At 41.9% G+C, this 24,882-nt stretch overlaps 2 protein-coding genes across 3 annotated transcripts; both read left to right on the top strand.

The window, feature by feature from the left end:
* Positions 1–666: 666 nt before the first annotated feature.
* LOC136435903 (zinc finger protein 845-like) lies at positions 667–17,233 on the top strand. The gene is made up of 3 exons (XM_066429614.1): positions 667–945; positions 7,054–8,116; positions 15,359–17,233. The coding sequence occupies exons 2-3, from the start codon at positions 7,070–7,072 to the stop codon at positions 16,229–16,231; spliced, it is 1,920 nt and encodes a 639-aa protein (XP_066285711.1). The 5' UTR covers positions 667–945; positions 7,054–7,069; the 3' UTR covers positions 16,232–17,233.
* LOC136435569 (zinc finger protein 135-like) lies at positions 10,133–23,982 on the top strand. 2 transcript variants are annotated; one of them, XM_066429188.1, is made up of 2 exons: positions 10,133–10,220; positions 22,614–23,982. In XM_066429188.1, exon 2 carries the CDS (start codon positions 22,630–22,632, stop codon positions 23,965–23,967), a length of 1,338 nt encoding a protein of 445 aa, XP_066285285.1. In that variant the 5' UTR covers positions 10,133–10,220; positions 22,614–22,629; the 3' UTR covers positions 23,968–23,982. The 2 variants fall into 2 exon arrangements, with proteins under 2 accessions (XP_066285285.1, XP_066285284.1); XM_066429187.1 differs by lacking the exon at positions 10,133–10,220 and adding an exon at positions 18,670–18,820.
* The last annotated feature ends 900 nt before the right edge of the window (positions 23,983–24,882 follow it).

The raw sequence follows: 24,882 nt of genomic DNA, 5'->3' as shown, positions 1-24,882 counted from the left end.
CTTGAAAATGATGCGGTCGTCTTGTGCAGGGATTGCGCTCTCTATTCGTGGCGGTCGAGGTCGTCATGGCCAGGTGGTCGTCTTGAAAAGGTGGTCGCCTAGGCAGGTTTGACTGTACTGAAATTTGTATTTAAAAAAATCAGTAATCTTTCAACAGATCTTTCGGTGCAAAATCGAGACTGTTTCTGACTGGGCCCAAGATCTGATCGGACTGCCTTCGGCAATAATCAGCCCATTCGTATAAGCCCATTCCCGGTTGCCACTACGCATGTGCAGTGTCAAAGGTAAAGACCCTTGAGACGTAAACAAAACCTGTCTCGACATTGGTATGCAAATCTAGACAATGTCGAGACGAGAACTGGTTACGAGCCAGGGGCTTTCACCTTTGACACTGCACATGCGTAGTGGCAACCGGGAATGGGCTTATACGCATGTGCAGTGTCAAAGGTGAAAGCCCCTGGCTCGTAACCAGTTCTCGTCTCGACATTGTCTAGATTTGCATACCAATGTCGAGACAGGTTTTGTTTACGTCTCAGGGGCCTTTACCTTTGACACTGCACATGCGTAGTCGGAACCGTGAATGGGCTTATTAATATACCTATTCGCTTTTGCCGACAAAATAATCTGTTGATCAAAGCTCTTAACATCATTTAAGGAGGAACCTCAATTTTGCAGAATGTATGCTTGAAAGGCAAATACAAATTTATATTCGTGTGTGTTCGTCAAAGTGATGACAGTAGGACCAGACTTGGCATGACTGAATTGGCATGGCGAACATATGTTATCTTCAGTGGATAATCAGGTATAATTTGGCACCTTTGTTGACCCCAACTGACCTCCACACGGGTCACTGATTCCGAGCACTCGAGCTATCTGCGTCTCTGGGAGAAAAAGCATCGGCCAGGCCACGTCTTTCAATTGATTTTATCTACCTGTCGTGTTTTGGTGAGTTTTGAAGGGCGGGATAAAGTAAGGTAAAACATATCAATTTGATATCTGGCTTGATTCTGTCCTAAACAGTACTATAGCCCTACTGACTAGCTCATGGGGAGGGGGGCAAAATGTTGACAGAAATGTAATAGCAGAACACAGCTCACTGTGCTCGGGGAGGTCGGATGTATGTCGTGTTGGTAACGGAATAATACCAGATTTGTGTCGGTTTTTCCCTGCAGCTTTTACCGATGTTGAACCCGATACAGATCCAGAAATCAGGCTAAATCAATGGAGTTCGCCCCTTGCTTTCCCGATAGCCTTCCTATACATTACCGACGAATGTCGGGCATGTATCGGTTTTCACGCAAAAGGTCACTCGCGGTCATGATGGGTGTCAGGTCCCGATTATTACGATATTGTAGCAATATCTCGTCGGACGAGTTAGACATTTTTTTCCATTGTTTTCTAATTACCGTAAATTTTCATTGATATATTTTCGTCAAAAGGCAAACCAGGTCATTGAATTATTACCGTGTTGGTAGATAATTTTGTTTGTTTGTTTGTTTGGGGTCCTTTTTTTAAAACTCCGCCGCTATTGTTATTCGTGGATAGTTGACCACTACATTATGCTGTTTATAGCTACATCTCATGTATTCCATATTCGTCTTTTCAGATTCGTGACAACCGGCGGGCCAGTTATACCGGCCATGCTTGAGGATGGGGACGGACTTTCCGGACACATCGATTCATTTTAATAAAAAGACAATTGTTCATTAATTTATTCGTTTTGTTCCCGTTCAGTTTGCTTTCGTATTGATCTGTTTGTTTGTTTGTTTGTTTGCTTCGGTGTTGGTTTTTTTCCAACTGTTTGTTTCATGTCACTAACACTAACACCTGACGTTCCCCGGAACTAACAAGTTCGGAAAGCTAACATGAACTCACATAAAATTTTCACAAATTATATTCTATTAACAAAATAACAGTAATCACACTTGACACGGTCACAATAGATATGTAAAATCTGTTAAAAGCACGCTTACCATAGTCACATTAGATATATATAATCTTGTTGGCGATCATCGTGCAAATACTAAGCTAAAACATTAACAGATATAGAGATCATGGCAATCAATGTAACCTTTTGGCTCATTGTTGCATCAATTTTAGAGTTCTGGGGAAGAAGATCTGTTCGTGCCTCTTCGTACGGCTCAACGGTACTTTGTTGGCTGAAGTTTGTCTTAGATCGTACTTAGTGTCTCCGGATTTCACAAGGAAGTGCCGGCAGGGGTGTGTTTCGTCCGCCACCACCCTACCAAACTCACGCACGGATGCCTCGCGTCTCCGCTTCTCCAGGGTTGGCAGCTGGTCGGAGGGGATTCCAATAATCCTGCAGCAGGTTTTCTGTAACTTCTCGACCTCGTCAGACAGCCCACGAGGCAGTCCTCCCCACACCGGTGAGCCGTACTCTAACACAGGTCGAATTAATGTTGTGTAGATCTGAAGGAACTTGAAGTTGGTCCACATCAGTTCAAGCATCGAGACGGATTAACCACCATCGGCTGCATTTTTCCGGACCACGGTAATTTAGTACACTGTATGTGAACAACAGAAGAAATACTGAAATAATATGATAATGTAAATTGCTGAAATAAATCAGGAAATACAATCAAACTACGAAATGAAAGTTGCAAACATTAAGAGGGATAACGAACTTTGTCGATGCAACTCAGTTGTCCAGCATCCGTAACTTTCGTCTTGCCCGTATAAATTTCTTGTCACCGACGGCAAACGAAGGACTACTGAGAAACGAATGACTACTGAGAAGAAAAGTATTAGTACTCCTAGATGGTAACCGGGGTGGTATGATGGTCATATCAATGAGGTTTTATCAAACATTCCATTACTTTTACTGAATCTCGCACTGGATAAGCGACTTTATTTGTAACGTTCAAAACATGCTGCGACTTGACTAGTGACTACGGGATTCGGAATTATATTGTCAATTTATTTTCATGTAACGAATATGATTATGGAATATTGAAATATTCCTCCCAGTTTTACTGCTGATTCTTGCCACAGTTCAACCAAACACTACGTAGCGCAAAAATCAAAAGTACAGCGATTTGGGCCATTAGGAGTTGACGGCTCCACGAACAATTAAAAAAGAACGTTTGTTCACAAACTGTTGGGATGTTTTCTAGTTTCAATAAAAATGCATCGCCATTGTTTCCAATTGTAAGTAACAACCAATTTTTGTTTTCTTTTCCAGTGTCCCAACCAGGCTAGGAAAGATATCTGATGATGGCTCACGTGCTTTGTTAGCGTTGGCAAAGACGCCGTCAGAACAAAACGACGTGTCAACTAGTAGAAGTGCAAAGACAACACCCAGAGACCTTCATCAAGGAGCAGAGGTTGATTTAAAAAAATAAAGAATAACAAAAATTTAAACATGATAATATAAACATAAGATGATGAAAGATAAAGAATAAATTAAAGTAATGTTGACTGTAACAGAAAAATAAAACATAAAAATGGATCGTTGGGCTCGAACCTGCACAAATTGCCTGCGTCGGAATGATGGACAATAACACTACCAGGTGAGCTATCAGCGCTGGTTACAATCATGCTCGTTATTTTACGTATATGATATGGGCACTTGTCGTCTGTTAAAATGAAATCGCGTCAATTCTTTATATTATCACTTTGTTAGCGAACGACGACCAACTAATATTTATTAATGAAACGAAATGAGTGACATGTTAAAATAGAATTGAAGAAAACAAACAGAAACACGTAACGTTCGACCGTAGAACAATGCAAGTATATTCATTACGGACTGCAGCTGCGGAACCCCACGTGATGGGCCGTTTGTACTAAAGTGGTTTGAGGGTATTGTTACCCCGCCGCAATATTTAGCTCACCGCGATACGCCGCTTGCGTTTGCGAACAAATGGCTGCCGTACGGCGCCGCGAGTTGCAGGTTCGATCCCGGGTTTATGCTTCCGCGTCCTTTGACATGAATTTCCTTGGTTATTAAGAATTTATCGATGTTTCCTCGATTATAATATCTTAACTATGCTTCCCATACTTGCCGATTACAGACTTCTACGGAAATATCGTTCCTTTCAATATTTTATTTTTTGCCGGTTGTAATAAAAGTTTTATTGACACAACAAACAGTACAGCGAGTTCCGCACGTTCTACTACAAACTACGTACAAACTAAGTCTTGTAACTAAACAATAAAAGTTAACATCCGTAAATGTCAAATATGGTGCTGGAGAACAGCTGATCGATTATCGTCTGAAGTTTCCTTTTTATTAAGCTGCATGCCGCGACGACCACGTGCTTGTCTTTCTGCTGTCAATCATGCAGTGTCCATGGTAACCAGTACAGCGGCTACACGTCAATCAACGCCGTTGCCATGGTTTCATCCAAGCCGGGGAGTCCCCTCCGCCGTGTTTGTAACTTGTTGCCTTGACGACCGGCATCGGAAGTCTGTGGGAAAAAGAAACGACGTATTACCGACAAATTTGTCGGGAAAACATGGGTTTCTTATCAGGAATTTTGAGACCATCGAAAAATTACCGTGTGTATGTCGGGAAATGTACATCGACCGATGGAACACCGATGGTGCTCCGACTAGCCTAAAATGCGGGGGACAACTGTTAACGTTTACCGATACATTCCCAGAGAATTGTGACTATGTATTCCCGACATGTTTCCCGTGTATACCCGACCTCCCCCAGCACTGTGGCTTTCGGACGATGGGATTTTCTATTGATAGGATCAAAAGGTGACTGTCTTTGACGCCGCACGGTAAAAATTATAGTAGGGTGGACTACTGATAATATGTTTGAGTTTAGAGTACAACCTATAACTTAAATGCTTCAAAGACCATGTGTATGCGTATCGGCTTCTCACGCCCCCTTTTAAATGTCTTTTGGGGCGATCATATTGCTTGGGGTAGGGGTGGTGGCTGGCCTCCATATGCTACAACATCTAATTCAAAACAGATGTCTCTCACATAGAGTGCGTGTGCAAACTGTGCATGTGTGTATGTGCGTGTAACTGCATAACTTGTATTTGTGTGTCTGTCTCTGTTCTTGTTCTGTCAGTGTGTATATGTGCATATGATTGTATTTCATATTGTGTGTGTGTTTAAACAATGTGTGTTTGTATGTACAATGTGTGTGTGTTTTTACAATGTGTGTGTCTGTACAATGTGTGTGTGTTTGTACAATGTGTATATCGCTCGTTCTCAATGAAATGTGCAAAATAGCGATTTTTAGGGTCGAAAAATTGATCAGCTCATTTTCCAAGCAAACCTACCTCATTTTTTAGCTGAACATCTCCTTTTATGATCCCCAAAATATTACAGCTAATTTATCACGGGAAGTTGCGGAAAATTTCTGAGCTTTGATTAGATGTCCTTGGAGTTTACCCATATTTTTGCGGAAAAAATGTTTGGAGCTTTCATGTCGTGACATCGCCTTCAAAACCTATATCAGTTGAGGAGTCAGTATCTCTGGTAAAACGTCTGTTAAATTTAGTGCCGTGCTGACGATTGCTGTATAACTGTTTCATTCAGGATTAATATTGTCTGGATTTGTCTTTGCATTTCGACTTGTTTGAGATATCTAACAGAGACGGAATCTGATAGTTCTTGCAAAACGTTCGATCCTCCGTTGATCCGAATAATTTAACTCTTGCAACATCTATAAAATATTCAATGTTGCGAACTAATACTGCTTAGGAGTAGTAAAGCATTTGGAACGGAGGGGGAATCGCGGAAAAACGGTAACGGAGATTACATACTGTCGCCAAAAGGCGTGTTCACCAGACGTAAGTCGCCAAGTTGCAATTGATCGACTTCTGATTTCTTTTCTTCTTCAGACATATCAAAGGCTATAGATTACTTATTGTCTTGTTTAAAAAGAATTCAACTTCGGAAACAAAATCTGGAAAAAAGAGTAGAAAATTGGAATATGATAACCCTACAGGGGGTTTCTCTCAGTTGAATCTATACTTTTCTATTCTAGTTCAAACGCTTTTGCCTTACTGTGTACAACTACAAGAAGTTCTGCGCCAGGTTATGTATTTTCCGCAACAGGTGTAATCTCCGTTACCGGTAACGGAGCTTACTTCAGTAAAACTTCGGCTTTTCCTTCAAAGGGATTTCCGTTTTTGCGTTCCATCTTTTATTATTAAAAGGACGTATGTACGGGCATTTAGAAAATGGGCACCGTTCCTACACCATGCCTTGATAACAACACAGAGAGCATCAAACAATGGTAACGGAGATTACATTCATTACTGTACTGTCATTTGTTCGAGGAGGTGGTCCACAACTGATAGCAAACATTTCTCATTTGTTCCTTTTAAAAGCCACAAAAGCTTTAAGTCGTCATAAAAACGACAGGTTGGCACCTTATATGTGGCATATCTTAATGTTAGGAACGTCTTACTTCAAACGGTAACGGAACATACCGTTTTGGGCGACAGGCATAAACCGCCTTGCACAGCGTACAAGAATAGTGACAGAAGCGATCTGACGTGATTTGTCGGAGGGCCTCAGTAGCTGGATTCACCAGTTAACCGGTCACTCTCTGAACTGAATTGTTACATTCTCGGCTGCTTTTTAAATTTTACATGTCTCCGCAGGCGACAGACGTTTTTTATGACTCTTTAGGCCACTCATTGTCATAACTTTTTCGAAGTCAAAATCCATAAGTAATTTTGAGGTGCATTCATCGTGAAACATGATATCTGTTGTGGGAAAGTGAAGAAAGCATCGATGGTGCCCTTAATTTGGCTCATATCAAGTCGTAAAGGCTGGCGACAGCAATTTGTACATTCAAATGAGAACGAGCGATGTGTGTTTGTGTTTGTACAATATGTGTGTGTGTGTGTATGTGTGTGTGTGTGTGTGTGTTCCTGTACAGGGTCTGTGTGTGTGTGTACAATGTATACTGTTGCTTGTGCTGGATACAGATCCACCTTGCTCTCTATAGGCTAGATCTAGACTTGCGGCATAGCCGCATGGAGGATAACAGTGTGTTCCATGTTTAAAAAACGGTGTTAATGTGCGCAATGTGACAAAGGTGCTTTAATCTTTCAGCCAGGAGATCAAAGCTATGGCTGATTCCAACATTGGATGCCATGAACAAGAACACATCAGTGAGAAACCCTTCATATGTGGGGAGTGTGGGTACAGGACAGCTCAGAGGTCTCAGTTATCCCAACATTTGAGAACTCATGTTGGAGAAAAACCCTACAAGTGTGACCAGTGTGACTATTCTGCCAGTAAAAAATCTACCTTGAAGTGGCATGTTGTAAAACACACTGGTGAGAAACCCTTCATGTGTGGGGAGTGTGGGTACAGGACAGCACATAAGTCTCACTTATCTGACCACATGAAATGTCACACAGGAGAGAAACGCTTCATATGTGGGGAGTGTGGGTACAGAACCGCTAGGAAGTCTCACTTATCCCAACATATGAGAACTCATACAGGAGAGAAACCCTACAAGTGCGGAGCGTGTGAGTACAGGACAGCTCATAGGTCCGCCTTATCCCAACACATGAAAACTCATACTGGAGAAAAACCCTACAAGTGTGATCAGTGTGACTTTTCTGCTGCCCAGAAATCCATCTTGGACAACCATCGAGTAAAACACACAGGAGAGAAACCCTACATGTGTGGGGAGTGTGGGTACAGGACAGCTAGAAAGTATTCCTTGTTTGTCCATATGAAGTCTCACACGGGAGAAAAACCCTTCATGTGTGGGGAGTGTGGGTACAGGACAGCTAGAAAGTCGCACTTATCCGACCATATGAAATCTCATACAGGAGAGAAACCCTTCTTGTGTCGGGAGTGTGGGTACAGAACTTATAAGAAGTCTCACTTGGCTCGACACACTAGAACACATACTGGTGAGAGTGGGTTCAGGACAGGCCAGAAGTCTAATTTATCCCAACACATGAGAAGTCATACTGGAGAGAAACCCTACAAGTGTGACCTGTGTGACTATTCTGCTGCACAGAAATACAGTTTGGACCAGCATCGAGTAGTAAAACACACCGGTGAGAAACCTACATGTGTGGGGAGTGCGGGTACAGGACAGCTCATAGCTCCATATATGCAGACATGTGAGACCTTATATTGGCGAGAAACTCCACAGGTGTGACCTGTGGGACTGTTGTGAATCCCAGAAATCCGATTTGTTATCCAAAAAAGACGCTGGTCGTAAACACAACAAATGTTTGTACATGCAGCCTAGAACTGTATTTAAAATGGACCTGTATCTAAAACCATATGCTGTTTCGATAATTCTGCAGAAAACATTTTCTACTGCGTACAACTTCTGTATATTTGTTTACACGTACATGTATGTATATTTCTGGCCCCTTCCTGGAATGAGAGGGTGTTACAAGCATGTCTCGCATTGCAAAGCGGATGGTTGAGATGTCCATTGATTTTATTAACATAAGATCGCTTAAAAAGATATTCATATTATTGAAATTTTGAAATTGAAGAGCATACATTTTACACTTAATGCGGGATTTGTCTCCCCCATTCCATTTGAAACTATTGTGCCAAACTCTGTTCAAATTCATGTAATTTCGTATTAATGTACAACTTGTAATTAATATAAGTCTTCTGAAAATACTTCTCTGTACAAATTTCAGCTAAGGCCCTTTTCATACCAAAGCACAGAACGCAGAATAGATGTATGTAAGATTAGCTTTTGATAACTTGTGTCATCCCTAACATGGAAAAGGTAATTTGACGAATATATGACTAGTTTCTGCTTTGTCAACGCTTTTATGTTATCTTTATTATATTTCATTAACGCAGCTATTTCTACAAGTTTTTAGTTGCAGTAATATCAATTTAAAGGATGGCTCCATATTTGCATTGCAATTGGCTCAATGATGTTAAAGTTTATTTCAAGGCATGATTCAACCTGTGCTGGGGGGGGGGGGATAAGTCTTTGCGTTGCGCAGTGGAGCCCACCATACAATATAGTCGTTTAAATGTATGACTTATTTTGTGAAATTATTTTTTCCTGGGTGAGTTTTGCTGAGGAAGGTCCAGATTTCTGCGAGAGTGTGTGTTCTATTAAAATCTGACCAAAATTTGTGACCTTTGCCATGCTGAGTTCTGTAATTGACCCCTAACTCATAATCTTCTAGATCTTTAGAATGCCGTAGGTTTTTCTTATTTTCTGTTATTAAAGAAGTCTTTTTAATGAAGATATCACCAATGAAAACTTTGCCACTTTTTGTAACAAAACGAACCTGACAAATCTAGCTTTGTAGTTAGACTTGGCCTGGGGTAAAGACTTGATGCAGGTAAATTGGTTTTTAAGAGTTTATTTTCCATGGCTTAACCATGTGTTGTAATGGAAAGTTTATTTGGTGGTCCCTCTCTAGCCTCGTCCCAGTCTCTAGGGGTCGGCTTAGGGGTGTTTTACCGGGCCCAGTCTGCTTTATTGAACCGTTTCTGATAGCCTTTCTACTTCGGCTGCCACCCTACTTCCGCTAGCACCCTACTTTCGCCGCCGCCCAGGGTGACTAATCCAAGGCCGTAAACCAACACCCCGAGCGGGCTAAGCTGTCTGGGCGGGCGGGGGTCACTCCCAGTGCCGTAGAGATATCGGGGGGCCACCGAGGGTATGGTTTCCAGGCTAGTCCCTGTCCGATATGTATTACATCTCCTGGCAGAACTTTGCTTTTGCCGAAAATATGGCAAGGAAACCTTAGCTTGCAAAAACGAATTTTTTAAAGATATAAGAGACTTGTGAGGCAAGGAGGTTTAAAATGATTTCAAACCTTATTGGTTATCTTCAGTGGATAATCTTTTTTTTGCATCCCCCAAATATGCAGGCCATTTTACATATTTTAAAGTTTGTTGCAAGGCATCACCCAACCTGTATGGGGAATTTAAGTCATCTTCAAGCAGATATTCGGGGGCAAAATCGAGACTGGTTCAGGCTGGTTTGGACCCAAGATCTTTTTTTTATTTTTTATCAAACAACGTAAATACCAAATTTGTATTGGAAAACATATCATGTAAACATTATGGATTTGTTTGTCAAATTTAGGACCCGGCCTGACTGAATGACAAGAATAACGTTTGTTACCTTCAGTGGGTAATCAGGCACGATTTATGACCCCTATTGACCCCTACTGACCTCCGAACGGGTCACACGCTGAGCTGGCGTCTCTTCAAGGAAAGAACTGCCACGACCTACGCAGATTTGATCTATTTGCTGCATTTTGGTGAGTACTAAAGACGGGCAACAGTTAGGGAGAAAACATTACTCTATTGCTAGCTTGTTCTCGTCCCAAATAGTGCTATCTTTCGACCTCGTAGTGTACTGTAGCTACAAAGGTTTGCCACCACAGGGGGGAGGGGGGCGAAAGTTTGACAACCCTTCACAGTAGGCCAAAGTTCACCATTAGAGTCATGCGCAGAGGGTCCATTTTAATGCCAGCAACAGAAACCGCATGTACATGCTATTTAAAAGTAGCTGCAGGAGGCCTCTTTGTTGGAAATGTTGGTGTTTTTGAGCTGAAATTGACAGGTAAGGGTTGTGGCTATTTCATTTAGTTAGAAAAACAGGGTTTTAGCTGTGTTTGAAGTGTCCGGTACACTTTGAAATAGGTGTAGTTTGGGTGTGATCAGGTCTTGTGAAGGGGGGTCAAAGGTCATCTCCTGATGTTTTGATAGAATTTCACCACTTTGCGCCGGTGGAAAATCGGCGAAACTCAGTAGATTGACACTTTAGAGGTCAGACTACGCTGCCAATGTGAGTTTTCCATGACCTAAACTTCAGGTAGGTGACTTTTGACAGCCCTTTCCTTATATGTCTACCATTGAAAGTATCATAGGGGCCAGCAATTGGTAGTCTTTCCCCAGTATGATAGAAGGGTTGCAGTAAAACATGGCTGGGATGGCAGGCTTGGAGGGGGAAGGGGTGCAACTTCAGATTTTAAAAATGCGCCTCATAGTTATACCTGATGTTGCAGTTCGTTTAACTTAAATTATTATGTTTATATGAAAATTTGATATGGCCGCCATATAATTTTGGGGGGCTTTCCGGAAAAGGTGCCAGGGCTAGGCCAAATGATGGTGGCCATCATCAATCCTTTTTTTTACTTCGCATTTTGCCAGACAAGAACGACATACAATGTATACTGTTGCTTTTGCTGGATACACAGCCACCTTGCTCTCTGTAGGCTAGACTTGCAGCATAGCCGCGTGGAGGATAACTTCAACTTGATATACCCCAAGATAACCCCACGAGGGGCAAAGTAGGGGGGGGGGGAGGAGGTCCCAGGTTAAGGCGGGCTGGCGTCCAGCCTGGCGCGGTATGACTCAACGGTGGGAGCCGTAACAACCGCGCCAGGCAGGGCGTTCCACTCGGGGATTGTGCGGGGGAAGTATGGATATTTGTAAGAGTCTGTCCGGCCGTAGCCGTGGCGACAAACGAAGGGAGTTTTTTCTTGATATTACATATACTATCCCTTCTTAGTCGTGGGGCACGACACAATTTCACTTCCTACAATTTTTTTTACGGCCGTTTAACTTTGACGACAGGCCGGATGCTTAGTCTCCCTGAACTCCTAACGCCCTTACCTGCGTTTTCGGGCACTTTAGCAACGCCGGAAAGCCCAAGTTAACTCACAGCACGGCCAGACACTATAATAGCGCACTATAGTCAATAGAGAACAGTACCGGGCAGCCATTTTACTTGAATCTCCATAGAATGACGTAATGAAAATAGTCAGCCTGATTGGCCAGGCTCAGTCATATAAATAACCGCACCAATCAGCAGCCAATCAGGCTGACTGTTTTCATTACGTCATCCTCTATGGAGATTCAAGGAAAATGGCCGCCCGGTACCGCCCTCCAAGATAGGGGTTGGACTTAACACCGCTGAGGGCTTCTCCACAGAGGGAGTACTGGGTTAGAATGGGGTGCTTTTTACGGGTGATATGGAGAATGTGACATTTAGAGGGATTGAACGACATAAGCCAACGATTTTGCCAATCTGTTAGCGCATCAAGATCAGACTGTAGACCTTGTGCGTCAGAAGGCGTGCTGATGGTTCGATAAATCAAGCAATCGTCGGCTAGTAATCGAACATGTGAATCTACGGAGCTGGGGAGGTCGTTAATGTATAGTAGAAAGAGCAGAGGGCCTAACACGGTACCCTGCGGAACTCCAGAGGTGACTCTGACAGCTTTAGATGTTCCGCCGTCAAAGACAACCCTCTGGGTTCTCTCCGTTAGGAAGGCCCTAAGCCAAGACTGAAGAAGGTCAGAAATGCCGTAGTGCTCGAGCTTGCTCAGTAGCCGCTCGTGGGGCACAGTGTCGAGTGCCCTGCTAAAGTCAAGCACCGCGACATCGACCTGTTTGTTATGGTCAAGATTCTTGGCCAAGTCTTGGAGGGTGAGTACCAACTGGCTCTCACAGGACAGACCCTTCCTGAAACCGTGCTGCGCCGGGGACAGAACGCCATGAGTGTCTAGATGTTTCATCATGTGGCTGTGCACGATGTGTTCGAGCACTTTACCACAGACCGATGTCAGAGACATCGGCCTATAATTAGCAGGCATTGTTCTATCACCCTTTGTGAAGATTGGAGCGATGTTAGCTGTTCTCCAATCCTCAGGAACGTCTCCCGTGGATATTTACTGGGAGAATAGTGTCTGTAATATTGGCGCAATTTGCTCTGCAACAGTTTTCAGGGGGCGAGGTGATATTCCGTCTGGTCCTGTGGCCTTGCTGGAGGGACTAGAGAGCTGTTTGGCTACCCCCTCCACTGAGATGTTAAGGGTAAAGACTACCAATTGCTGGCCCCTATACTTTCAATGGTAGACATATAAGGAAAGGGCTGTCAAAAGTCACCTACCTGAAGTTTAGGTCATGGAAAACTCACATTGGCAGCGTAGTCTGACCTCTAAAGTGTCAATCTACTGAGTTTCGCCGATTTTCCACCGGCGCAAAGTGGTGAAATTCTATCAAAACATCAGGACATGACCTTTGACCCCCCTTCAGAAGACCTGACCACACCCAAACTACACCTATTTCAAAGTGTACCGGACACTTCAAACACAGCTAAAACCCTGTTGTTCTAACTAAATGAAATAGCCACAACCCTTACCTGTCAATTCCAGCTCAAAAACACCAACATTTCCAACAAAGAGGCCTCCTGCAGCTACTTTTAAATAGCATGTACATGCGGTTTCTGTTGCTGGCATTAAAATGGACCCTCTGCGCATGACTGGAATGGTGAACTTTGGCCTTTTACAGCCTACAGGTTCAAGATTGACAAATTTCAATCACTTCACATGTTGCGGGTAAGAGTTGTCAAGCACTGACCCAAGTTTCAAAGATCTCTGACCTTGAACGGTCCCCTGGGAATACTTTGGGAGACAGGTGTCAGAGAGCTTTTTTCAGGCTGTGGCAGTTGAAAGGTCCCATGTCATTTTGCAAGAAAAACTGACATAAGCAGGAGAAAAAGTTAAAAGCTACTCACCCTGACATAAGTAGGTTACTCTTCCTCACTTTGGCCACCTAAAGTTGTATTCAAAAGCTGCCAGGATACACTTTGAAGCACTCAATGACAGTGCATACAACAATTGTCAGCACTGTCACTAAAAGTTCCAAAAAGTTTTAAAAATGGCAAAATAACTCAAAAATGGAAACATTTCTAATACATCTGACTCAAGTGAGTTGGCTGAAGCCAAAGCCAATCTCCTTCCCCCCTAAAAAAAACAATTCGAAGGCAAATATAAGCCCTAAAGCCCCACCTGACCCCCCCCCCCCCCCCCAAGTCTGTGCACAGTATGCACTCATTAAATGCTTTAAAGTCTGATCTCTCAGCTTGTAAATGCAACTCCAGGTCCCTGAATGTATTGGGAGCTATCTCTATATGCCAGGGTGACCAGCTTTTAACATTTCCCCCTCTATATTTCACTTTTTTTATCAATCATATGGGCCCTCAAACCACAACCATAGCCTTCATAGCACCTGTCTCAAGAAGACCTCTAAAGTGACATGACCTTTGACCCCCCTTCAGAAGACCTGATCACACCCAAACTACACCTATTTCAAAGTGTACCGGACACTTCAAACACAGCTAAAACCCTGTTGTTCTAACTAAATGAAATAGCCACAACCCTTACCTGTCAATTCCAGCTCAAAAACACCAACATTTCCAACAAAGAGGCCTCCTGCAGCTACTTTTAAATAGCATGTACATGCGGTTTCTGTTGCTGGCATTAAAATGGACCCTCTGCGCATGACTGGAATGGTGAACTTTGGCCTTTTACAGCCTACAGGTTCAAGATTGACAAATTTCAATCACTTCACATGTTGCGGGTAACTTTGGCCTTAAGGGAGGGGATAGTTGGAGCTACGGGTTCGCCAAGGGTAGGAACGGTGGACTTATCCTCCCTGGTAAACACTGACTCAAACTGGGCCCCCAGTGCTTCAGCGGCAGCCTTTTCCTTGGGGTCAAATGTTAGCACCCCCTGATGTCTAAGGGCTGATGCAACAGTGGAGTCTGAGAGATTTGACATAGCTCCAAAAGGCCTTGGGATTATCCTCGATGTTGGACTCAAGGTAGTTGGAGACATAATCCCTATGGGCCTTCCAAACTCTCTGCTTAACTCCCTTCCTACACCTCTTGAACTTTGCCCAGGCATCATTGGAGTTTGATCTCCTAGCCTTGGAAAAAAGTTCAGACCGCTTACGAATGGCTTTGCGAATCTGGGGTGTTATCCATGGTTTGTTAGATTGTGGCCTCACTCGTTTCCTGGGAACATGCGTATTGGCAGCGACACTAACGGCTGCCTTAAACAGCTCCCAGTTTTCTGAGGCAGTATTATGCTGTGCTTGGTCTGCGAACACACGACTGTATGTTACCATATCCTGCTGGAGTGCATCGATGTTGGCTTTCCTCCACAGGTATATGAGTCGATAACAGTGTTTTCCGTGTTTAAAAAGCGGGGATACTGTACGCAATGTGACAAAGGTGTTTGAAGCCTGTCAGTCATTGGGGAGGGGGGTGACAAACCTTCCACTCTGAGTCTCTAATAGATGTTAAGTTGCAGTAGGGCACTGTGACCGTTTTTACCAAATACTCAGATCACCTTCAAATATGCACGATGTTGCAGCTCATGAAACTAGAAGGTAAATTTTCTCCATGTATGGTGGTTCAACCCAGCGGGTGGACTGTAGAGGTGTTTTGTTCATACTGACAGCTAGCAAGCACATTGTTACTTTATGTTGTAACATTAATGTTTTGTTACGATAACGCAGGTATGATAATAAGTAAGTTATTCCCACAATACTGATTTTGACTAATTTTTCAAATGCTGATCTTTCAGATATGTGATCATGACAGACTCAAAATATGGCAGACTCAAAATATGGATGCCAAGAGCAAGAACACACCATTAAAAAACCCTACATGTGTGGGGAATGTGGGTACAGGACAGCTAATAGGGGCCACTTATCCCAACATATGATAACGCATACAGGAGACAAACCCTACAAGTGCGATCAGTGTGACTATTCTGCCAATAGAAAATCTAACTTGAACCGGCATGTCCTAAAACACACAGGTGAAAAACCATACATGTGTGGGGAGTGTGGGTACAGGGCAGCTCAGAAGTCTGCCTTATCCGACCATATGAAATCTCACACAGGAGAAAAACCCTACAAGTGTGACCAGTGTGACTATTCTGCAGCACTGAAATCAAATTTGGGGCAACATCGAGTAACTCACACAGGAGAGAAACCCTTCATGTGTGGGGAGTGTGGGTACAGGACAGCTAGAAAGTCTGACTTATCCGACCATATGAAATCTCATACAGGAGAAGAACCCTTCGTGTGTGGGAAGTGTGGGTATAGAACTACTAAGAAGTTTAACTTAGCCAAGCATGTGAGAACTCATACTGGAGAGAAACCCTACATGTGTGGGGAGTGTGAGTACATGACAGCTCAGAGGTCTCACTTATCCCGACATATGAGAACTCATGCAGGAGAGAAACTCTACAAGTGTGACCAGTGTGACTTTTCTGCAGCCCGGAAATCAAGCTTGAACAGCCATCGAGTAAAACACACTGGTGAGAAACCATACAAGTGTGGGGAGTGTGGGTACGGGACAACAAAAAAGTATTCCTTGTTTGTCCATATTAAGTCTCACACAGTAGAAAAGCCATTCGTGTGTGAGGAATGTGGGTACAGAACTACTAAGAAGTCTCACCTGGCCTGACACATTAGAACACATACCGAAGAGAAACCCTACAAGTGTGACCAGTGTGACTATTCTGCAGCAGAGAAATCCAGTTTAGACTACCATCAGGTAAAACACACTGGTGAGAAACCCTACATGTGTGGGGAGTGTGGGTACAGGACAGCTAAAAGGTCTCGCTTATCCGACCATATGAAATGTCACACAGGAGAAAAGCCTTTCGTGTGTGGGGAGTGTGGGTACAGGGCAGCTCAGAAGTCTAATTTATCCCGACACATGAGAAGTCATACTGGAGAGAATCCCTACAAGTGTGACCAGTGTGACTATTCTGCTGCACAGAAATACAGTTTGGACCAGCATCGAGTAGTAAAACACAACGGTGAGAAACCTACATGTGTGGGGAGTGTGGGTACAGGACAGCTCATAGCTCCATATATGCAGACATCTGAGACCTTATATTGGCGAGAAACTCCACATGTGTGACCTGTGTGACTTCTGAATCCCATAAGTCCGATTTGTCATCCAAATAAGTCTCCGGTTGTAAACTTAATAAATGTTTGTACTTGCAGCCTAGAACTGTATTTAAAATGGACCTGTATCTTAAACCATATGCTGTTTCGATAATTCCGCAGAAAACATTTTCTACTGTATACAACTGTTGTATATTTTTGTATACATGTAACGGTATGCATACTTCTGGCCCCATTGATTAGAATGAGAGGACTTAGCAGCATTTATCGCATTGCAAAGTAGTTGGTTGAGATGTCCATTGATTGTATCAAAATTTAGGATAAGATTGTTTGTAAAAAAAATCTTTATATTATATGTATATGAAAATGTAAAATTGAAGGGCCTGCATTTTACACTTAATGCAGGATTCGTGCCCCATTCAGTTAGAAACTATGGTTTTGTGTTCAAATTTATGTAATTACTATCAATGTATAACTTGTAACTATTATCAATATGATGAAAATACTTCTCTGTACATATTACAGCTGACGCACTTTTCATACTAAAGCATAGATCGCATGTATGTAAGATTAGTTTTTGATAACTTGTGTCATCCCTAACATGGAAAAGGTAATTTGAGGAATATACGATGTATGTTATGCTTTGTCAGCGCTTTGATGTTATCTTTATATTTCATTAAAGCAGCTATTTCTACCAGTTTTCAGTTCCGGTAATATTTAAACGATGGCTCCATATTTGCATTGCAATTGGCTCAATAATGTTAAAGTTTGTTGCCAGGCATAATTCAACCTGGCCAATAGGTCTTTGCTGAGGAAGGTCCATTTTTCCGCGAGAGTGTGTGTTCTTTTAAAATCTGACCAAAATTTGTGACCTTGCCATGCTGAGCTCTGTAATTGACCCCTAACTCCTAATCTTCTAGCTTTAGATTTTGAGAATGCCGTCGGTTTTTCTTATTTTCTATTTAAAGAAATCTTTTTAATGAAGATCACCAATTAAAACTTTGCAATTTTTTGTAACATTACGAACCTGACAAATCTAGCGTTGCAGTTGGACTTGAGGTAAAGATTTGAGGTAGGTAAACTGTTTGAAGTGTGTGTTTTTCATGGCGTAATCATGTGTCACAATGGAAAGTTCATTGGGTGGTCCCTCTCGAGCTCCAATATGTAAGTAATCTCCAAGTAGAACTTTGGGCACGGAATCTTGACGGTTTCTGATGTCTGAATGGGCCCTAGATCGTATCACACGGCTTTCATAATTTTTTTTTTTTTTGCATTTGCATTTGCCGAAAATATGAGAAGAAACCCTTAGTTTGGAAAAACATTAAAGATAATAGATTTGCTAGTCAAAGTCAGGACGACCAGACATGACATGAGTGAATCGGCAGGACATATGTTATCTCAACGAGGTTTTAAATGATTTCAAACCTTCTTGGTTATTAAGTGGATAATCTATTTTCGCATCCTACATAGGCACTGCCTCCATAAATGGTCTGTTCAAAAAAATAACTGAAGGGTGGGGGGAGAGAGACTGGATTGTAGGGAGGGTAGGGTTCACGCATCTGTACCAGGAACCAGGGAGGGTTGGGGCAATTTTGGATGAGGAACTAGGGAGGTTTGAGCCATTTTTGACCAGTAACTAGGATCAGTTTGAGCAATTTTTGACCAGGGTTTGACCAATTTCTGGATTGGAACTAGGGTAGGGACAAAACCTGATTTTGTACCTCTTCCACCACAATTATTTTTCACCAGCCCAATATGCAGGCTATGCAAATCTTCACGGGTTAATTCGAGACGGATTCTGATCTGGATTCAAGATGATCACAAGGCCTTCTGGCAATGTTCAGTCGTTTTTGCCTAGAACATAATCCCCTCGTCAAAGTTCTTAAGTACGGTGGAAACGTTATTTTGCAAAACGTATTCTGTATCATTAAACATAATGGATTTGTTTGTCAAAGTTGGGACTTACCCGACCTGAAGACCAACGTTTGTTATCCTCAGTGGGTAATCAGGCACGACTTGTGACCCCTGTTTACCCCTCCTGACCTACGACCGGGTCACACGCTGAGCTCGGCGTCTCTTGCAATCCAAGGAAAGAACTATCACGACTCCGCAGCGATTTGATCTGCTTGCTGCATTTTTGGTGAGTACTAAAGACGGGGGAACGGTTAGTTAGGAAATATTACTCTATGTCTAGCTGGTTTTCGTCTCAAATAATGCTATCCGACCTCGCAATGTACTGTGAGAGCGACAACAACTACGTACAAGGGTTTACCACCCGAGGGGGGAGGGGGGCGAAAGTTTGACAAGTTTCACAGTATAGACGAGTTGCAGTAAAACATGGCTGGGATGGCAGACTTGGAGGGGGAAGGGATGCAACCTCAGATTTAAAAAAAACGCAGTGATTATGCCTGATGTTGCAGCTCGTTAAACTTACTGTTTATGAAAATAAGCTAGTTCGGAGTTGTTATTACGCATATGCAGTCGGCTTTTTCACAATCAGGTGTACCCCTTTTTTTCTCAACATGTTACCAGTGGATAGCAAAGTCTACATAACATATGACTGTTTCAGACTATCATTTCCTGACAACTTGTGCAAGAAGGAATGCAAGGGAAAATTTTTTTCAAAATTGATTGATATTTAAGAAAAATATTGACCAAAACGTGACCTAAAATTGGTCGATTTTAAGCGTTACCAGGGACCATTCATTTTTACTAATACTTTGCATTAGACCTAAAAGCACATTTTGTACTTGCAAATTAAAAACCACTTGCTTTCTACATGCCGTCATATGTCTACTTGTGATATTTCACTTTTATTTGATGATTCTATGCCATTTTTTGCTCCAACAGGGCTATTTTCCACTTTTACCCATGTGTTACCAATTTTCTGTCTAGTTTTAAATGAATATTTCTGAACCTGTAACACTTAATAATATTCTTGTATAGCTGTTGATTTGGCTTTTAAAATCAATGTAAGATACCCCCCCCCCCTTGATTTCAATACTAGGAAAGTCCTGCAGGCTAATGATACTGATGGTTAGGAGGCCTCTACTGGCACATACTAAAACACCATTTAAACCATTGCTGTCATAAAGACTTTGTCTGACATAGCACCATGAACATCAAAATGTAGCGTCCGTACCCCCTACCTGTAGCATCCGTACCCCCATTTAAAGTTTTCAGCAGAATACTGCCAAAATTGCTATCTAAATAGTACAAATCTGAGCTAATACATCAATGACAGTTGAATCAGATATAGAATGTTAAAATTTTCAGTAAATTTGTGACTTTGTGATGAATTTTAGCGGTGTTTTTGCCTATTTTTGGGACAAACCTGTAAACGTTTGGTACACGGTAACACCCCTCCCAAACACTGTAAATGGTTACTTCCAAACCAGCCAAATGTCTTTGAGATGAAAGATGATACCCTCCAAGAAATCTAAACGTCCCAGAATTCTCACGCCATGTGCCATGATCCCATTTCAGTTGGTGCAGTGGTTAATAAGGGAGGGGGGGGGAGGAAATATTACCAGCAGAGGCTAGACCCCAGGATGAGAGTCAGCTCAAAATAAGGATATTGAACAAAAGAGATAAAGCCATTGTGTGAGCCATCAAAAATTCAGTTTATCAGAAAGAGCACACTGTAAGAAACAATATGGTTTTTGTTTGAAGCAAATTTGATGTTGTATGGCTGAGAAGTTGGCAATTTAAGATTTTGGGCCTTTCATTCCCTACAAGATTCGCTAAGTAAGGAATTTTATCATTTTTCATATATCTCAAGAACAGAACATCAGACAACCACCAATTCACCTGTGTAAGGCTTTATTGTGAACATATTGAAACATACTTATTAGTCACTCAGGCTGATGGGCAGGAGAAAAGACATGCATCATTTACATGGCTCGGGTGATTGAATTTGAAGAACAGGTCTGGAGGAAGAAGCTCAATTATCCTTCATGAAAAAAAATGAAGTATACATTTGGCCAGAAAACAAGAACACCTCAGGAGAACCAACAGAAAACATCCTCTGAACAGTGGGCTTTTCTCTCCTGAACAACTTCAGAGAGCAAGTCTGATTCTCTGAAGAAGATATTGAAAAATCAAAGAACATTTCAGTCAAGAGCTTGAAACAACACCAACAAGTTGAAGTAATTCATTCAGTGTTATAGGACACAGTTTGTAGTTCTCTCTTTTTATTTAATTGTTTATTATGGATAAACTATGTTGGTTAGTATAACAGGATCCTTTTTATTATCTTTGTATCAATTAGCAGATGTAAAAGTACAAGACTTTCAGAGCTACATGATGTACGTATGTAGCGTCCGTACCCCCTACATTATTGTCCCTTTTCCTGGAGTAAACTGCAAAATTTGCATATAACGAGATCAAATAAACTGTTCTTTTGTTTCCTTGTGTTACTTTGATGATATGAGAAGTGTTGTTTCAGTCTTGTGTGCAATCTAAGCTTGTTTGATAGGTAAGACCCACCCTTCCAACACCTTGTTCTGAAGCGCTAAAGATCCATAATGGAATTTGGAAGAAATCTTTAATCAAACTATCCTGCTCATCCTTTTCTTTATTAGAATACTGTGACAGGATTTGTGAATGCTTTAAAGAACAGCCATAACCAAATAATTATTTTAATCATTGTTTTAAACAGTTCAGACAAATTGATAAAGCACCAATGTATGAAGTCTGTTGTGTAGCGTCCGTACCCCCTTGCCCACATGTTCATTTATAGTAATTAGAAATGTTTGCAAGTCATGCTATAATCATTATTGCTGGAGTTTCATGTAGGATCATCTATTGGATGAAATAGTGCCAAATTTTAGCTGCTGAAGTGTCTGGATGAAGAATAATACTATTTGACCTTATTTTACAGATAAACAATAGAATAGCGTTTAAAATTATTTTGCAATAAATGACCAGAAAATGCCCACACATGGATATACTGCAACTTATTGTGGTTTTCTAGGGTAGGAAATGGTAGTTATTGAAGATGATAAGGATTAGCAACCATTTGTCATTCCTTATTTGAATCAACAGTATGTTACTGTCCAAGTAGTTTTAAAGTTGTAGCGTCCGTACCCCCCCCCCCCCCCCCCCCCAATGGTCCATCCATAGAAACCCTGCAACGAACTTATAAAAGCTTGTTGTGCGGAGATCCTTTAGGATAGTATGCCCAAAGCATGTACCTTTGAACTGGCAACAACAAATTTACAATATAATGAAGTTGAATTTTGGCTCCCAGTGGCAAGGTTGGGGTACACCTGATTGTGAAATAGCCGAGTGTCAAAGGTGAAGGCCCCCCAGACGTGAAGAAAGCCAGTCGGGCGTTGTTATGCAAATCAAGACAGTTGTTATGCAAATCTAGTTTGCATAAGTAATGAGGAAATCTATATATCCATTCCAGGTATGTTGTGGCAGCTTACCCCTGTTTGTTTCGAAACTAGGGCAAGTATTCCCCAGGTATTACCCAACAGCTAGTGGTCAAACCACAAAGGGATATAAAACCAAACCTATATACTTGTTTCTATTATGTGGATAGCTTAAATGTAACTTCATATAATGAAATGGTGATAATGCATAATTTGCATAATTAATGGGGGCATTTTATAAACCCACTTCGTTCAATGGTACTACAGTTCAAAATGCAACATATGTAACTGAGAAATAAAGGGACATTGAAAGATAAAAGTTATGCAAATGAATACCTAATTTGCATAATTAATGACAAAATACCGTAATTCCATATTGGTAGATAATTGGAATTCCATACTTGTGCCATTTGGAAGTTATGTGACAGTGAACATAGTTGAATATAAATTATGCAAATGTGGGTCTAATTTGCATAATATATATTTCATGGAGATTTGAGGTCTCCAAACTCTTGTTGCTGGTTGTGACCAATTTGTCAAATGCTAATCTTTCAGATAAGGGATCAAAGATATGGCTGATTCGGACTTTCAACACCAAGAACAAGAACGTACCGGTGAGAAACCCTACATGTGTGAGGAGGTTGGGTACAGGACAACTAACAAGTCTAACTTATACCAACATACGACAGCACATACTGGAGAGAAACCCTACAAGTGTGTCTTCTGTGACTATTCTGCAGCTCATAGGTCTGACTTATCCCAACATATTAAAACACATACAGGAGAAAAGCCCTTCATGTGCGGGGAGTGTGGGTTCAAAACTGCTAGGAAGAATACCTTATCCCAACATATGAAAACTCATACTGGAGAGAAGCCCTACAAGTGTGACCAGTGTGACTATTCTGCAGCCAAGAAATCCAGTTTGGACAACCATCGAGTAAAACACACTGGTGAGAAACCCTACATGTGTGGAGAGTGTGGGTACCAAACAGCTAACAAGTATTCCTTCTCGCAACATATGAGGACTCACGCTGGTGAGAAACCCTACAAGTGTGACCTGTGTGACTATTCTGCAGTCCTGAAATCCAGTTTGGACTACCATCGAGTAAAACACACTGGTGAGAAACCATACATGTGTGGGGAGTGTGGGTACAGAACAGCTAAAAGGTCTCACTTATCCGACCATATGAAATCTCACACTGGAGAAAAACCCTTCATGTGTAGAGAGTGTGGGTACAAAACTGCTAGGAAGTCTGCTTTATCCCAACATATGAGGAATCATACTGGAGAGAAACCCTTCAAGTGTGACCAATGTGACTATTCTACAGCCCAAAAATCCAATTTGGACAACCATCGAGCCAATCACACTGGTGAGAAACCCTACATATGTGGGGAGTGTGGGTACAGGACAGCTAAAAGGTCTCACTTATCCGACCATATGAAATCACACACAGGAGAAAAACCCTTCATTTGTGGGGAGTGTGGGTACAGGACAGCTCGGAGCTCTACCCTAACCCAGCATATGAGAATTCATTCGGGAGAAAAACCCTACAAGTGTGACCAGTGTGACTATTCTGCAGCACTGAAATCTACTTTGGACAAGCATAATCTACAACACACTGGTGAGAAACCCTACATGTGTTGGGAATGTGGGTACAGGACAGCACAATCATCTACCCTATCCCAACATATGAGAACTCATACCGGAGAGAAACCCTACAAGTGTGACCTGTGTGACTATTCTGCTGCCAATAAATACAGTTTGGTCAGCCATCGATTAAATCACACCGGTGAGAAACCCTACCTGTGTGAGGAGTGTGGGTACAGGACAGCTCATAGGTCTGCCTTATCACAACATAGGAAAATGCATGAGAGAGATAACGGGGGAGAACCATGTGACTGTGAGTGAGGGTAGTCAGGACAAGTTGGTCGCACGATCACTTGTTTTTGCCAGGTTTATGATGAACTTTCATTTCCTTCAAGTGTGACTACTGTTACTGTCTTGCAGCTTTGAAGAATTCAGCTTTCGATCAATGCCATAAAAAAGTCACTACCGGTAGTGGGAAACTCATAGAGGTGAAAAACCTGGTAGATGTGACCAGCGTGACTATTCTGCTACACAACAGTTGACTTTGGGCGTCCATCTGGCAAATTGTGCAAATGTGCAACAGAGAAATGTACTTTGCATAGACCTATGTCTAAAACCATAGACTTAAAATGTGTGTGACGTTGTTTACAATGACAACCTGTATAGTTGCATTTACACATTTTTATATGTATAATGTATATTTCTCGCCCCTTATATAGAACAACAATTAAGAGGATTTTTCTAGTGTTTTAAGAATGTATCACATTGCAAAGTGGATGGTAGATGGTTGATTTGTATATCGTATGTAGTCGAGTGGTAAGTGACCCTGCCTCTGAACCAAGAAGTTGTGAGCTCAAATTCTGGCTGTGTTGCTCACCCGACATCTATGCTACTGGAAAGAGTTGCAGTCCACGTACTGTTCATCGTACTTGTTAGAATTTCCCTGGCACAATGAACCTGTAAATACTGTACATAGCGTCTCTGTCACGACCGATAAAAAATTGCTCATCTGTACATAGAGTTCAAGATCTCTTTTATCATTTTACATTCAGGATACAATGAAATAAAATATCTACGAATTAGGTCACAGTACATTGAATTGAGAAAGGTCGTCACTGCGTCACACCAAAAACTCAGCAACTGTGTCCCACTTGTAATTAAGCTGTTGAAAATGAAGTCCATTATGTAATGTCTTGCCATACTTATACATTTCAGACTACCTTGTGTACAGAAGGG

The sequence above is a fragment of the Branchiostoma lanceolatum genome, chromosome 5 (assembly GCF_035083965.1).
Source record: "Branchiostoma lanceolatum isolate klBraLanc5 chromosome 5, klBraLanc5.hap2, whole genome shotgun sequence".
Taxonomy (NCBI): Eukaryota; Metazoa; Chordata; class Leptocardii; order Amphioxiformes; family Branchiostomatidae; genus Branchiostoma; species Branchiostoma lanceolatum.
This window is presented reverse-complemented; position numbering and strand designations above follow the sequence as displayed.

What these genes read in the sequence shown, in the direction of transcription:
- LOC136435569 (XM_066429188.1), top strand. Translation starts at nt 22,630, where the DNA reads ATGGCTGATTCGGACTTTCAACACCAAGAACAAGAACGTACCGGTGAG.
- LOC136435903 (XM_066429614.1), top strand. Translation starts at nt 7,070, where the DNA reads ATGGCTGATTCCAACATTGGATGCCATGAACAAGAACACATCAGTGAG. An exon ending in ATTGGCGAGAAACTCCACAG is followed by an intron (nt 8,117 to 15,358) that starts GTGTGACCTGTG and finishes TGATCATGACAG; the next exon opens with ACTCAAAATATGGCAGACTC.